The 16,486-nt window shown below is 37.2% G+C and overlaps 1 protein-coding gene across 9 annotated transcripts in view; it reads right to left on the bottom strand.

Moving 5' to 3' along the window:
• The window catches only part of MAPT (microtubule associated protein tau), a 92,187-nt gene that overhangs the window by 51,987 nt on the left and 23,714 nt on the right, over nt 1-16,486 (bottom strand). For 7 of the 9 annotated variants that reach the window (XM_063300612.1, XM_063300609.1, XM_063300610.1 and 4 more), the window contains exons 3-5: nt 11,796-11,882; nt 9,536-9,622; nt 1,828-1,890 (exon numbers count right to left, since the gene is read on the bottom strand). In XM_063300612.1, coding sequence (XP_063156682.1) covers nt 1,828-1,890; nt 9,536-9,622; nt 11,796-11,882 — 237 coding nt within the window. The remainder of the gene's footprint in view (nt 1-1,827; nt 1,891-9,535; nt 9,623-11,795; nt 11,883-16,486) is intronic. The other 2 variants (XM_063300611.1, XM_063300617.1) reach the window with 1 other exon arrangement.

Below are 16,486 nucleotides of genomic sequence, written 5' to 3'. Positions count from 1 at the left end.
GACAAATTGCTGATTCAAGTTCTGTACCTTTTTTGGGCAGCGGAGGGTGGAGAGACTGGTATACACTTTATCAGTTCTTGACAGCCTCTGTCTGGCCTCTCTGAGCTATGCATAATTCCATATATTTATCCTCAGTCAATGTCACTGAGGCCATGAATGACAGTTCCATACAATCTTTCTCTTTGATTTTCTCTCTATATAGTATTTTTCATCACCTAATATGTGGAAAGCTCTGTTTTCAATTAAATGATTATGCAGGTTCCTAAATAAATAAGCTTGGATGTGTGTGTGTGACCTAATTTTTATTTCATTTACACATCATCTTGAATTAGTTCCACTCGCTCCAACTAATAACATTATAACACGAGACACTATCATGACAAGGAGACAGGAATATATTTTTGCACATACCACATACAAAGAGGTATCTACAATCCCTTATAAACTTGGAGGAAGGATTGTTTTGTGAAGAAAAAGTGAGTATTATAGTACTACTTGCTATAACCAACATCCCTTTAATCTATAAGGCCATTTGTTGAGCTTAAAGGAGTTCTAAGACCTTATTTATTTGAATTATTTCAAATTTAAGGTAGGATATGAAACACACACCAAAGGAATTGTCTTAATACAGTTATTCTGCATTATTATAAAATCGAAATTATTACAATTATTTTAAAATGGTAAATTTTGAATATGCCCATAAAGCACCTCTTCATTTGGTATGTCAAAGTTGGCAGCACAAATACATCAAGAGTATTTACTAGCTGTTGGAAACATTTATTTTTAGTAGCTGTAACTATTATTATATTATGGCATCTGCCACTTTAACTCTGTGAAGCAGTTTACTTCTTTTTATTTAAATAAGCACACTTTTTATGACATGGTTCACAGCTTCAGACAATGTGATCCAAATAATCAACTATCATCTTCCTTCATGTTTTCTATAGCCATTTTTGAGATTGGTAGCCAAAATTCTAAGACAGCAGTGACAGCATGGTGTAGACACAATGGCCCAATTTAGTTGTGCAGTAATGATAAACTGTGGTTTATCACTGTGTCCAAGAGCCTCAGAAATGTGCCCTTTCTTCTCCCCTGGCATGGCTGTGAGCAAAAAGTTGGATGTTTTTGTTTCCAATTTCACCTGACCGGTGTTTAATATGGCCCTATAGCTAAGGTCAATTATGTTCTGATGAAATAACTCAAATATTTAAGCTATGATGTAACAAGTTTCAATTAGCCACAGGTAATCTATCCAGGTTCAGGTGTATTTATTTATTTATTTTTATCCCTCTTTTATTATTTTTATAAATAACTCAAGGCAGCGAACATACCTAATACTCCTTCCTCCTCCTATTTTCCCCACAACAACCACCCTGTGAATACTGTAGTTAATAAGACGAAGAAGCAAGTACATTTTGTAGAGAAATATTGCTTCTATTCTTGGTTGCAAGATGGTTGCTTTTAGTTCAGATTTTGTTCTTCACAAAAATCAATCCACTCCACAAACCAAACTGAAAATGAAACCTATCAATTATGGAAAACAAAATTCAACTACTTTTTGAACTGGCCAAGACCTTGGGAGGGTGAGTTGAAATTATGGATGGCTGGAAGCTGTGCTGTTCATAGTATAGATTTATACTGTTACTTTTTAATATCTTGCTGCTCTTATCATTTACATTTTTAAATTAACTTTGTCTAATGCTTTTTTATTTAACCTACGTCTATCTCTCTCACCACTGAAGCAGTACATAGTCTGATCTAGGCCAGCAATTTCCAGGGGTCAAAGCACTTGTTAGATATACAGGAAATAAAGTTTACTGTGCTTACCTTGAGCATCCCCCGAAGCACGGTCTTCATGGTTAGGAGTACAAACTATGCCTGCTTCCTCAGCTAAATTTTTCCAAATTAAAGATGGGAAAATGGTTTCAATGTTAAAAACAGGACAAGACAAATGCTTCTATTTTTTCAAATGGTATGTGGATATTTGGAAATACATGGCAGTACATATAAATGACACTGAAATTAAATGATGAGAAACATTTATGCTGAAATAAATCATATCTATTCCTGAATCCTATTCATCAATGATATACACAAACCTGAAGAAAAAAATATAGTAAAACTCACAAGGTTTACAGAAAAAACTTAATTAAAAAGATACTAATCTGACCACTTATGAATACACCATTATTTTGCAGAGTTAAGTGTGTTGAAGCCCAATGAAACCAATGAGCTTATATATACACCTAACACAGCTTTTTGGAAGATGCAAGCTTTGTTTTGATGGATTTTCTTCAAAGGCTGATTTGGGTTAGGTTAATTGAAGGTCTGAAAAACAAATTAACCTTTCCTTTGATTGCTAAAATGTTTATTTGGAGAGCCTTGATCCAGATATTCATGGATTCTCAGAGGGCATGATTAAGAACTGTCAATTAAGAACTGTCAAATACTTTGAATAAGATATATTTGGCAATACTCTTTTTCATATAATGAAAGATAATACTCTATATCATATAATACTCTATAATATAAAACACTCTATACTCTATCATATAATACTCTATTATTGCCAAAGCTGGCTAGGGAATTCTGGGAGATGAAGTCCACACATCTTAAAGTTGCTAAGGTTGAGAAACATTGCTCTGTTTTATTTCTGATTTCAGGACCACCATTAGGGCAGCAATAAGGTTCAGGTTGCAGCCCAAAGGCTAAATCCCTTTTGGAGCCTCTCATCATGCAGCCCCCCACCCCTCACACACTTCAAAACATCAGCAGTGATTTGAACCTGTTCCTTCCATAGGAGCTGTACTGGAAGATATTCCTGGTTAGAAGCCTTTAAACATCACTTCTTATAGCCACCTTCATTCACCCAAATGGGAAAAGTATGAGGCAGTAAAGTTTGCTCCCAAAGAGGTATACCTTCAGACAATTAATCCAGAGTCTAATTGCTTCTTACAATAATAAAGTTCATTTTTTTCTTTTTCATGAAAAAAGTCTATAAGGAGTTTCAAGTCAGCAATAAATGTAGATGTCCTTCTTTAAGGTTTAATTCGAATCTTTTCCATTAACTACTCCAATGGATTTCGCACCTATCCATAGCAAAAGCCCTTGGACCAGTAGAAAACTGGCACTTGGCCCCTTCCTCTAAACAGTCAGACCTTGTAAGATAACTATATCTTAAGGGGCAGGTCAGTGTCATTCTATTCAGTTTGACTCACAAGTTCCTATCAAACCCTGCAACAGGATAGGATGGACTGTTGACTAAACAGAATACTATTTTGAAGAAAGTTACAAATAAGCAACCTGCCTTTTCTCCTATATGCTTCATATAGCTAGGAGATTACCACACTGGCCTACAGGAAGGTGGATGCAAAAACATCAGAAGAGCAAGAGATCTGCAGAGTTCTACTACAGAAATAGCTCATATGGAATTTCTTCTATAGGAAAGAAAATGAATTGATAACTGATTCATCAGTTCAATAACGCACACTACATAAGAATAAACAGCTTAGATCCTGACTTATTCATACTTACAATAGATCCATTAGGATCAGTGGGATATAAGTTAATAATGACTCTTAAGTCCCACTGATTTCTAGTCTAATCCAAGTATACTTACATTTAAAGTCAAATTATTGAAGGAAAAAGATCTGCCATTAGGATAAAAAGAGCTGTACAAAGTTTAAAAAGGCATCATGCAAAAACAAAAAAGAACATCTTACATATGAAAGGCATGTTCCACGTCACACTTGATAATAGGTAAGATAAAGAAGAAGATTCAAGTCTTGGTTCAAATGATTCAAACTACCTTCAAACTACCATTAGTATAATGAAGAGATTGGGGTGCAAAGTACCTAACCTTGCCTCTGTAAAGACATAAGTAAAACTGATTATCCAACATGCTCACTATTTTGGCCCGGAGAAGTGCTAACAATAATGCATTTTTTAAGTGAAAATCTCAAATAACCATCAGCTCAATGGGAAGCTCCATTAATTAGTCAGATAAAGCACCAATAACATATAGAAGATGTCACAAAGTAAATTGTTTAGGTTTCTAAAATGGCAAACCAAGGAGAAGGTAATAGAGCTTATCTACTGATGGGGTTCTGCATCAAGAATTGCCAAGTGCATCCTAAGTAATGAAGATGTCAGAAGCATATTATAGCATTGACAGAATATCTTCACTTGCTACATAAGCATTTGAACATTTCCAGCATAATACTGCCTAATAACAAGCATTCTGAATGAATCAGACATAAGATCCACCTACCCTTCAGATATGACAGCTGTACCATAGAATATTCTCTGCTACTGAGATAGCTTTCCACCAGAAGAAAAGCAGAGTGCATGCCCAATACAGATGAATCAATTTAGTAAACTATGATTAATGAAGCCTAATGGAATCACAAATAGGCAAGCTGTATAGAATTTTACAATATACAGCCCAACTCTGGAGATTGAACAGTACGTAAGTAACAGCTAACATAGAAGTTGTGCCCAAGGAAGGAGCAAGCACATCCACCAAGTACTGACATACAGACTGTAAACTGTTGAGTAAACTAGTAAGTAACAAGGAGAGGAGCACACATCCTGAGGAGAGGATGTGTGCACAATTAGATAATTGTTAATAATAAAATAATTGTTAATAATAAGGAACAGAATTGGAGGTGAGAATGATAGAAAGGTGGTCAAGGATTACATATTTGCTCTTGAGTTTCAAACTCCATCCTAGGGTCTGAGGGATACTGCTGACAGTCTAGCCAAACGTTTATGTATTAGCTCTGAAATCAGAGAACAGATGAAGCGCCAAATGTTATCCCTGTCCTTAAAAAAGGAGGAAAAAAGGAGGATCCAGTCAAACCAATCAAATCTGACATTAATATCCAGGAAGATTCTAAAGCTGAACATAAAGCAATTGAACTGTAAGTACCCTGGAAATGAGGCAATGATTGCCACAAATCAACACAGTATTGTCAAGTAGCATGCCTAGTACAGTGTAGGAATGCTGGAGACACAGATTGATTCTAATAAAACATCTGGCAAAATGCCCCACAACATTCTGATGAACAAGTTAGTTTAGTGTGGGCTACATGGCATGGCAATTAAGCAGACATATAACTGGCTCAGAAAGTGTATTTCATGTAACTGGAATTACTGAGTGGGGTGCTATAAGGCTCACTACAGGCCCTATATACACAAAATTGTATGGAATAGTTAATACTTTAGAAGACAAAAATAAAAACTAATATGCTTATACTGCACATTAGGGAAATGTGCCAAAAATAACAGGATGAAATTTAACAGATGAATATAAAAATCTTCACTTAGGAAATAGAAATAAAACGCACAGCTGTAGGGGTGGGAGTCACTTGGCCTGGCAATAAAATTTATGAAAATGACCTTGGAACAATAGTTGATCACAAAATAAATTAGACTAAAATAAATACATTTAAATTATTTAAATAGTGTTTTTTTAAAAAAATACAGAGGGCTGAACTGTCAAAAACCTATGCAACAGAAATTTTGTCAGATTTGGCTGTCTTGTTAATTTTTTGTCAGTCTTAATTTTTTCACAGCTTCTTTAAACATTTTAAAAATAGTCGATAGGCACCTTTAGCGCTACAATATCCACAGATGCCTTCTGGTGACCACTGCCCGACGCCAATATCATCTCACAGAGAGTCCACTATACTGCATAAGCATATAGCAAAAGAACTTTCATATGATAAACTATATTAATGATTCTTGAGTGAAGTACTATGTCTTAAAATCTCAAATGTAGTTATAAATGTAAATACATCACACTAAACAGATCAAAAACTGATTTATAAAAGAAAATACTGTATAATCAGTAAGTTCTGCACTTTTCTCTTCCTTAACAACTGAACATTTTAACAAGGAGCCCTCTCCCTCAAATTTTCAGATTTTCTTTTATGCAACTCTCTCTTGAAACTCCAAAAACAGATCTAATGAAAACGTTTTGAAAAAATATAGAGAGAGACTGTTTGAATTACATTCTTCTTCTCTAGTGCTTTAACATTATCTCTTTGGGCTGTTTAAAGAATGCTTTTTTGTTGTTGTTTAAAGGAACACAAGACAATTGACGCACACAAGACAAATGTCATATTGTCATTCATCTGTAACATAGGGCCTTGCGTGAGGAGGTGACTCTATGGAATCAGATTCTCCCTAAAGGACTGGAAGAAGGAATCACAGAACTGTTTGCCTTAATCTTGTTTCTCAAAGCAGTTTATCTAACAGGACAGCAACTGTACCAGAATTTATTGTTGGGAATTCCACCCTTCATACTGAGATATCCAAATAGCAAGATACCAGTCGCTGTACCATTCAGAGCTTGCACCAATGATTCCAACTATAAAGATAGAATAAGCTGCAGATCATAAGTGTTTTGCCTTCACAGCACAGTGCCGAGATGGGCTCCAATGAGAAGGGAGATATAGCTGGCATCTTCTCTTTTGACTGACAGCAGATGATCTGATCTACAGAATCTCAACTTAGTTGTGGATATGAACTAAAATTATTAATTTCAAGATAAAAATCAAAAAGGGCAAAAATGAAGACAGCCACCATTTGACTGAAGGCAGAGGTTAGGACTCTCACAAATGAAGATCCCAGTTCTTCATTTGATGGAGCAGCAGATATCAAAATAGTATGTTAACAGAAGAATAACTGGGTGGCACGTAGGAATTTATGCTTCAAGCTTCAACTGGATATTTAAGATTTTACAAAAACTATGCTGGGCCTGTAGCTTTCAATTTATGATTTAAGTTATGGTTTAAGTGGGATTTGGAGACACATTCTGGCAGCTATGTAAATCAGATTATCTCAGATAAAATAACATAAGAGCACAGGACAATGTTCAGTCAGAAGCTGAGACAGAAAGGATAGAGACAAACTGAAAGCAACCTCATAGCCAAATTTAGACAAGATGTTGGCAATTTGTAAAATGAGGTGTCTAGGCAAGATGATGATGATATCATGGTTAAAAACTAAGCATGAAACAGAAATGAATATAAATTAAATAAGAAGATACCAAATTAGAGAGCAGTCACATTAAAAACCTAGGCACCTCTAACTCTAAGAGAATAGTGAAATACCAAATAGGTAACCACTTTACAATAACATGAATAACCTAGACCCTGTAAAACCTACTAGCAATATATAACTATTAACCAGTTAAAATTAAGCAAAGTACAACATAAAAACTAAACAATCCTGTCACCAGGCCAGACCAGAAGGCACAAGTTCACAATCAGAGGAGCAAACCTATTCCTAAAAATCAAACAAGAACATTTTAAGCCCATATTTATAGACTAAAAAAAGTCACCTATCATCTGAAGAGTAAGGGGGAGCCTATTTCAAAGCTGTGGAACTTGGTCTTAAAAGGCCCTCAACCTCAAATTTGTTGGAAGAGGAGGAACAACCAAAAATGCCAGAGACTGAATGAATAGACTTTGTGGGGATGCACCAAATCAACAATGAAGGAACTGAATGAGAAGAACAAGTAAGAGAAAACTGTACCAGTGACACACAGACACTAAAGTATTTGAAGCTCAAGGGTATCAAATACAGCCAATAAATCTAGCAGCATCAGCACAGATGACAAGTGGTATGCTTCGTCCACCAGAATGGTGTTCAACACTCAAGACACTGCTAGAATGACCAGATCAAAATCCTAATTGAAACCGATCACAAAAGTCATGACATACAAAACAGGTGTTCAGCTGAGAGAGAAACAACTCTCTCCAGGATTTTTTTAAAAAAAGAAAGGTCAGGGGAGGGACACACAGGACAATAGCTAGGAGAAATGCAAAGGTTGAGGAAAGGGGTTTTTTTTTCCAGAGGGCATGAAAGAACATATTTAAGGATGTCAGAACAACTGCTGGTGGTAGAGAACAGTTCTCTAGGCTGGTCAAAAAAGGAAGAATGGAAGGAAGGAAAAATGAATATAGGAAGGAGTGAAAGGGTTTCAATGGGCAAGTAGTATTGTGTGAAGATTTAGTAATAGGGACCAACAAGGTCTATTCCTATATGGCTTATCAATACACAAAACCAGCAGTGGAGATCCTATGTTCCTCCTAAAGTTGCTACCGCTCCCAGCTCCCAGCTGCCACAGCCAGCATGCTAATAGTGAAGTGTGAAAGAAGTTTTAATTCATCAACAAGGAGAGGGCTATGAGTTCCCTATCCCTGCATAAATGCCTTTTCTGCCATGGCACCCACCCTTTGGAATATCATTCCGCCAGAGGTTAGATTGGCCCCAACCCAATCTAAGACTTGGGGACTTGGGTGAGGACATGGGGCTGAGCCCATACGTTATGTTAACTTATGATTGGTGGGCCTCTTTTTACCCCAGCTGCTCTTTCTCTGTGTGTTGTTTTTGGTTTTTCTGTTTTCTTATGCTTTTATGTTTTCTTTTAATACTGTTAGCTGCCCAGAGTCATGAATTTGAGATGGGTGGCCATATAAATTGAAATAATAAATTAAAAAAAATATGGTCAGTAGAGTACAAATAGACTGACACTTTTCACATCTATCAGCATTTGTGACCTTCCCTGACATGCCATTATTCAGGAGAAAAAGAATGATAGCCATGCCTCTGGGGAAAAAAATCTCATTTGTGAGGAGAAACCTGAGCAATCACCGAACAGAATTAGAGTAATGAAATATAATCTCATATAACCTACACACATACCCAACTCTAACACTGTGAATTCCAAAAGAAAATCAAAACTTTCAAAAATTCAGAAGAATGTTCTCTACAAAGCTGTTTAGACAACCATAAAAAGAAAAAAGAGCAGGAAGGAATTTGTTTAAGTGAATGAGGCTCAACACTTCAAGGGGATGAGTGGGGCCTACCCTGTCTCACCTTATACTTGTGTTTGCACAAAGATCATGAAGAAAAATAAACATTTCTCTTGCTAGAAAGCCAAATTCTGCAGTGAGGCCCTCAATGTAACATCATTCATGTTATAATAGGCATAGGTAAAGGTAAAGGTTTCCCTTGACATTAAGTCCAGTTGTGCCCGACTCTAGGGGGCGGTGCTCATCTCCGTTTCAAAGCCGAAGAGCCGGCGTTTGTCCGTAGACACTTCCATGGTCATGTGGCCGGCATGACTAAACGGAACACCGTTACCTGCCTGCCGAAGCGGTACCTATTAATCTACTCACATTTGCATGTTTTCGAACTGCTAGGTTGGCAGGAGCGAGGACTAGCAACGGGAGCTCACCCCGTCACGCGGACTCGAACCGCCAACCTTCCGATCGGCAAGCTCAGCAGCTTAGCGGTTTAACCCGCAGTGCCACCGCGTCCCTGAACATAATAGGCATAGAACCAAGAAATTACATAGAAGTTTACAATATTTCCTCTGTCCCCTTCCCCAAGCCCCCTTACAGGCACTTTAGCAAGAATGCTGCATTGTACAGATGTCTGGGCCCTTCAAAATTACCACATATCATAAAACAAAGTATGAAGAGGCTCTAAGTCGTATTTGTGGTACCTTCACTTGCCTCACCTGTGGTTCCTTCAAGCATCTCTGCATGCTGACGAGCTGAAGTTCGATCCTCGTACGCTCTGTCCTCTACTAATGGAGCGGTAATATCTATAACAAATACCAAGATGAAGGAACTTTCAAGTAAAAGCCCTGCAACTCAAAACTTTTGCAGATTGGTTACATTAAGAAAAGTAGTTCTTAAGGATCAAGAAACTTGATTGGTTACATTAAGAAAATTGAAGACTATTCTTCTATAAAAGGCTGTAATACAAAAGCCATCATTTCCCAGGTTTTTTCAGATAAGCTAGGGAGGCAGTTAGCAGGTCAACACAATGTTACACTTGGTGGATATAATTCATTTTTAAAAAAATCAAGTCCAGACTTGAGAAGAAATTTAAAGCTGAAACTTAAACATCTTCAAACCACTGTACCATCATCAAGTCTGGTGGCAAAAATCAAGTATCTCCCCAAGCAATAGCAAGGTCAGTTACCCTAAGGAGATAAGCAAATAATACAGATTTTTTTAAAAGGTCATGGAAAAAATATATTAGGCATGTGTCATTTTCTCTCTCCCCCCCTCAATGTAGTCTTTCAATTGCCATAGACAAGACAAGAACACAGACAAGACAGTCAATGAGACAGACAAAGGAAAGACAAGGAGCTAATACTGTCTGACTTTCTATCTCAAATGCTTATGTATGAGAGAAGCATAGAAGAGTGCAGTGAACTCAGCTGTGGGACAATTCTGCCCTGTTCCAAGCACTGGCACAGAGATCCATCATCTTTCTTCAGCTAAGGATTAGGCTTCTTTCTTTCTATAGGCTTCACCAGTGCTTCTGATACCGGGGGCTGAAATGCCTGCATTCCATAAAATATTCCTGTTTGACATAGCTCAAGTAAATGTACTTCTGTTTTGTATAATGTTCACTCTCTTGGCATTTGTCACCAAAGTAATTTATATTTAGTGGTCCACAGAGAAACATTTAGAGAACCGCTTACCTTACAGATTCAGTGATTCTTCAAGAAGTGATGTATAGAAGGTTCCACTTGACAGGTTTCATAGAAAATAGTGTTACCAAAATTAAGATGCAATGGAACAAGTATTTACAGAGGTAGAATGGTTTTAATATTTGACCATTCAAGAGCATTTCCAGCCCAAAAGAGGAAAAACAATTTAACAAGCTTGAAAATAAAAAACTACTATCATCATTTATGTATTACTGAAACACAGATTTAAATAAATAAGGGCATGCCTACACTGAGTTCTTCTAGAATTTGCTTATTTGTGTTCTTTTCTGAAATCTTTTCTTGCCTGCTCACAAATCAGAAAATCAGAGTATTTGAGAGTAGGATTTGTCTGCCTGTCATCTCTTCTTAAGACTGTCCTTTAATATAATGCATTCCAAATGCTGGAGAACTGAAATAACTTCATATTGCAAAAGTGTTCAATTTAAATTAGGAGCCACAGGTTTCTAGATCACAATAACTTCACTGAAGCACGTACTTTTACATGTATTGACTTTGATAAACAAAAAAAATTCTAGACGACAAAGAGGGTACAATTACAAAATAAAAATAATTATTTTCTGCATGGCTAATTGTGTAATAATAATGCCATTTGAAACGGTATAATCTTAGCAATAACATCTGTGTCATCAGGTAGGAAGGCATTCTTTCAGATAACAAACCAGGGTTTGTTTTGTTTTAAATGTAAGATAGCAAAGTAGTTAAACTTATTTGTAAAGCCATATCAGATATACATCCTTAGAGTGATTTGGTAGACTTACTGTATAAATTTCTAGGATAACCATGGCATGAAATCAATTTTAATTTAGCAATGACCTAGGGTTATAGATAAAACCCTAACCAAAAGTGGTCATTACCTTGATTTTCTTCAGTGGGCTGGAAAGAGCGTCCCTATAAATGAAAGATTTCTCTTTAATGGTTTTCTGAAACCAAACTATATCAACTCCTATATTAACTTTTTCAAAAGAAGGTGAATATTTAAAATCTTTGGGAAGACACTAGAGAGGGGAAGTATCACCTGGCTAAAAACTCTGGATTTGATTGTGCAAGGCGCAAACAAGACCACAATTACTCCTTTGCATAGTAATTCCAGTCACAGCAATAACTAAAGTTACAAGAAAATCATTTAACACTAGAAGTAGAGGTGTAATAAAGCTTTCTGTTGTTAGGAAGACCCGTACTGATGCACTTTTAAGAGACACATTTAAGAGCCGGCTGCTATAAATTGCAAAGAAATGAGACAAAGAGCTCCCACCTTCCACAGTTGGGGTACTCTTAGCATCAGAAGCTTCAGACCCTGGTTCATCAGATCCATCATCAACTGGTATATGGAGGGGAGAGCCTGGAAATACACACATTCAGCACTCAGCATAAGGAGCTCAGCTTTGGAATATGGCCTGTCAAAGACGCAATAAGGCTTTGAATTAGGCTGCTCATCCCCACAGAGCAAAAAATGGGCATGCATATGTGATCACTCGCAGTAAAGGCAGGCATTAGCTAAAGAAGATAATAGTAGAAATGGAAGTCCCAGTTACAGATCTTAAAGCCAGCAAGAAAACAGCTATTGCAAGGTGAAGAGCATCTGAGTGGTGCAAAAAACAAACATGAAAGCAAAGTCGAGAAATCCAAAAGCAAAGCAAGCCTCCTCTTCCTCTTCTTCTTCTTCTTTCAGTACAGATTATGATAGCCATCATAAGAATGCTCTGGGTCATGCCTTGGTTGCAGAAAACGTATTTAAAGATATTAGAACATCAGCGTGGAAGGAAATAAACATCTACAGCAACTTATTCAATAAGCTGTGTTTTAGCATCAAGTTGGTCACCGCTGAAGGAATCTGATCTATAGTTCTAAGGATCAAGAAAGGCAGAGGTGTACTTATTCTTCAGGGAGACATATAAAACAGCAGAATCTACTGGCTTTTTTAGAAAAACAACATTGTCAGAAGAACTAGTAACAAACATTGAACCTGGATAGTGAAAGTTTGAGTAGACACCATCCTGTCTTTTCCTCAATGTCTGGACCTCTTTGATTTTTTAAAAGATATAGCTGACTAAACAAGACAGGAGCATGAGAAATTCTGGGATGTTTGTTGAGTATCATAAAAGGTCATCTACCAGGGAGAATCTGAGGAAGTATTCTTATGGATTGTTCAGAAAGCTTTTATTCTTTTCCTTTGAATGATGACATGCTATGAAGGAGACCTGTTTGGAGGCCATGTAATTTCCACAGGGCTATGGATTTTCTCCCCTTCAATACCAGCTAAAAATTAGAAACGGACAGGAATGAAGTTATGAACCAGGCAGCAGGACACTCAAACTGCAGTTACAGTTATGTGAGAAACAGTGTTCCAAATAGAGAAAAGAGAAGCTGCTTTACCAAGAAATAGAAATCATTTCAAAGTGACTCTAGCCAGTCACATTTACTAAGCAACCTTCATGCAAATTATAACATTTTATAATCATTCATAAATACTGAATCTATAAATAGAAGAAAGGTCTACTGAAGAAAATGGCAACTTCCATCTAATCCTTGTATTTCTTTCAGTGCTAATGAAGGAAGGATCACATGATTTGGTAGGGCTGCTCCAAAAATCTTCTCTTGCAGATGAATACTCTCAGTGTTTTCTTCTATTCACATAATGAGCAAATCATTCCATCAAGGAAACTCATGAAGTCTTCATATGGAACACACAAGCACTCACCTATACTTCACATCTCTTCTTTGAAACAGATAAATTAAAAAAAAACACAGTGGACTGAAAATAAGGCATCTTTTATATTATCTGCCAGAAGAGTATTTCTGAAATCAGGCCAAAATGCACATTTTTCTGAGTAAAAGGGCAGCAGTCTCAGAGTTTTGGGTAGAGTAGAACAGACAGCAGTTTGTCGTAACTAAACAAATCTGTGCCTGATCAACACCTTTGTATCTTATATCATTACCCTCAAGGAAGAGAATTGTAATAGGTATCTATTATTCTATACTACACTTGTCATTATGGTCCATTAAGCCACCCCTGATTCCTGGTGACTATATGGACATGTCCCTGCAGTTTTCTTGGCAACATTTTCAGAAGTGCCTTGCCATTGCCTCCTTCCTAGGGCTGAAAGAGAGTGGCTGGCCCAAAGTCACCCAGCTGGCTTCTGTGCTTAAGGGAAGACTAGATCTCAGGGTTTTCCAGCTTCTGATCTAATGCATTAACCACTAGACCAAACTGGCTCGCTATACTACCATACACAATAGGCTACCTATCTAGAGAATGTACTGATACTTTTTGCAAATTTTGTTATTTCCTGGTGTACTTTTTAGAGGTATTTCATTACTTCAGTTACTCCACAAGGATATAAATGCTTTGACATAGATAATACTTGGCTGCAGGACTAGCCTGCTTGTTCATCCAGCATCATGGGCCCTGAAAGTTCAATAGCCACATTCCTAAAAATAGCTTGCTATGAAGCCTGGCATGCTCAGTAGTTTAATTTAACTTGTAGAAAGATACTAATTTCATTTTTAGTGATGAAAGGCATTCCCTTCTTTTAGCCCCCTTGCGTGTTCTTCATTTGATCTCCATGACAGTTGATGAAATGAAGGTATAGTCTATGTTGTCCTTTTTCTGAGTCAACAGTAACAACTTTTTCTTGATATACCCAGCCAAGGAAAAGACTGGACAAGACACACAGGCCCATTTCAGCACATAACAAATGGCACCATTATCCATATTCAGAGTAGTATGCTCTCAATGAAAAGGAAACTACTTCCTTTTGACACTGCATATTATCAGCGTCTAGGATTTTGTCACATACTATCCAAAAAGTCTCTGAATATTCCATCAAAAGTTCACTGAGAACTAAGCAACTGATCTGTTTGCTAGGAGATGTACTCAAAAGTAAAGCATTACAAATTACGACAGATAATGACTGAAAGACAATCCCAAGCACTGTTTTTATACCTCTGAAGAAGCACCTGATCCAGAATAAAGATACCTTTTGTTCAACGTTTTTTTTTTTATAATCCTTTTTACCAATCTGCAGAATTATTACTTTCTTTCAGAGGTCTTTGACAAAGTTCTGAAATGTCATGGTTTTACATTAGGTTTCATGCAGTGACTAATGGTTTTCTATCAGTTGATGAGGAAGAAATGACCAACCATTTCTTTCAAGCTTTCCCCAAAGGTTGGCATAATGTAGGTTGCTGTTCTGCATCTAACTCCAACAGGACCCTTTTTCTCACAGCTGAGATCTTAGCTGAATTTGTCAGGTGTTTTTTTCATAAACACTGTCCATTATTTATTTATTTGTTTGTTTGTTTTATTTTATTTTATTTTTATCCTGCCTTTATTATTTTTATGTTTGGAAATGTTCATCCAGGTCTCTCTCCACACTTCCTTAAGCATTTTATTCAAACAAATATAAACTATTTTTCCTGGCTCTCTCCTGTTTTTCACAGTATTGACCAGATGGCCCCAGAGATAAATGTTTTCCCAGGGACAGGAGAACCAGACTATACAGTGATGAGCTTATAGGGCACTTTTTATCATCAAACTGGTGCTGCCACTTTCCAGGATTTATACTTAGATCCTGTTCTGAATGGTCTTATCTTGAGTGAATGAGTAAACACTGATCACTGCTGCCACAGTGTCTCAGAAAAGGGTTTTCAATACTCAGATGACTGGCTCTTAAGTTCTACACCTTTATGAGAACTGCAGGTCTTGGACACTTAAGGCTAACCTCAGCCAAGCACTAGAATGTTGCTGCATTATGCAAAGAGGAGCTGGACTAAAAGCAACAAAGTGGCTGTCCTCTCAGGATACAAAGATAATTGTCACTGTCCAAGCTGAGGACTCGGTATGGGGCAGAGAGTAATCAAGCAGGTTACAATTCGTTGCCCATGGTGAAGGAGCTATGATTCCCTATTCGTTACCATGGTGAAGGGACTGTGAAAGCAGGCACTGAGAGCAAGAGGGAGGGATGAGAACAAAGGCTCCTCTCAGATTCTTCTTGCATCAGCCTGGCTTGACTGAAAGTTAAGAATCACTGAGCCTGGGTAATCTTGCTGAAGTCCTGGAAAATAAAGAGAATACATGAAACAAACAAGGAACTTCAAATTCACTCTTGAAGAAAAAAGAAGCTCCTACAAGTATTTATGTGTCTTGCCACAGGATCCCAAGTTCCACTAGGGCTCAAGAATGTGAATTGTAGATAAAAATAAATACTTCCAAGCCGGCTTATTTTGGACTTTTATGTCACAGTTCAATGACTCAGATCAGTGGATAAAAATCCTGTTATTGGTATTACATAATGCAGCCAAAAGATTTTGTATCATAAAATAGCAAAAGAGTTAACCAAATCAGCTTTCCTGCTGGCTGCCAACATCAAAGCAAACCAACATCAAAGGACTTGCTAGGTCTCCTGGATGCAGAAAGGATGAAAGTCCATATATGATTCCCAGAAGAGGAGATTCCATCATCTGTTTTCAACCACTAGGAATGTCTCCTTGCATAGACTTTATGTTCCAACTCATCACTTACAGTTTATATTCTGGGAAAGTATCTCCACTTGATAGGAAACTGAGAATCTTCCTGAACAAAATTAACGTCTAGAATTGCTAAAAAATTAGATCGTAGCCATCAGAGAGGAATACAACCTGTAAAGATTTCCAAACAACTGAAAGAAATTCAGTTTTCAGCCTACCCAAGTAATTCTCATTTCCAAGTCTGAACTCTGAGTATATGGGAAGGCCCCAATCCAGGTTGTCCACACCAAAGGTCTCTTAAAAAGCTGCCAATGCAGCGCAGATTGTGCTATATCACAGAGGCAAGCAGCTTGACAGTAAAAGTCACCTTCATGTTCCACAGGTAAAGGCATATAAAAGATCTCAGGCTGCTGAAAACAAGAAGTATGTAATCCTCTAAAAAGTAACCAGACTACTTGCAGAAACAAGTATCCCAAA

The sequence above is a fragment of the Candoia aspera genome, chromosome 4 (genome assembly GCF_035149785.1).
Source record: "Candoia aspera isolate rCanAsp1 chromosome 4, rCanAsp1.hap2, whole genome shotgun sequence".
Taxonomy (NCBI): domain Eukaryota; kingdom Metazoa; phylum Chordata; class Lepidosauria; order Squamata; family Boidae; genus Candoia; species Candoia aspera.
The sequence above is the reverse complement of the archived record's forward strand: the minus strand, read 5'-3'. Positions and strand labels throughout refer to the sequence as shown.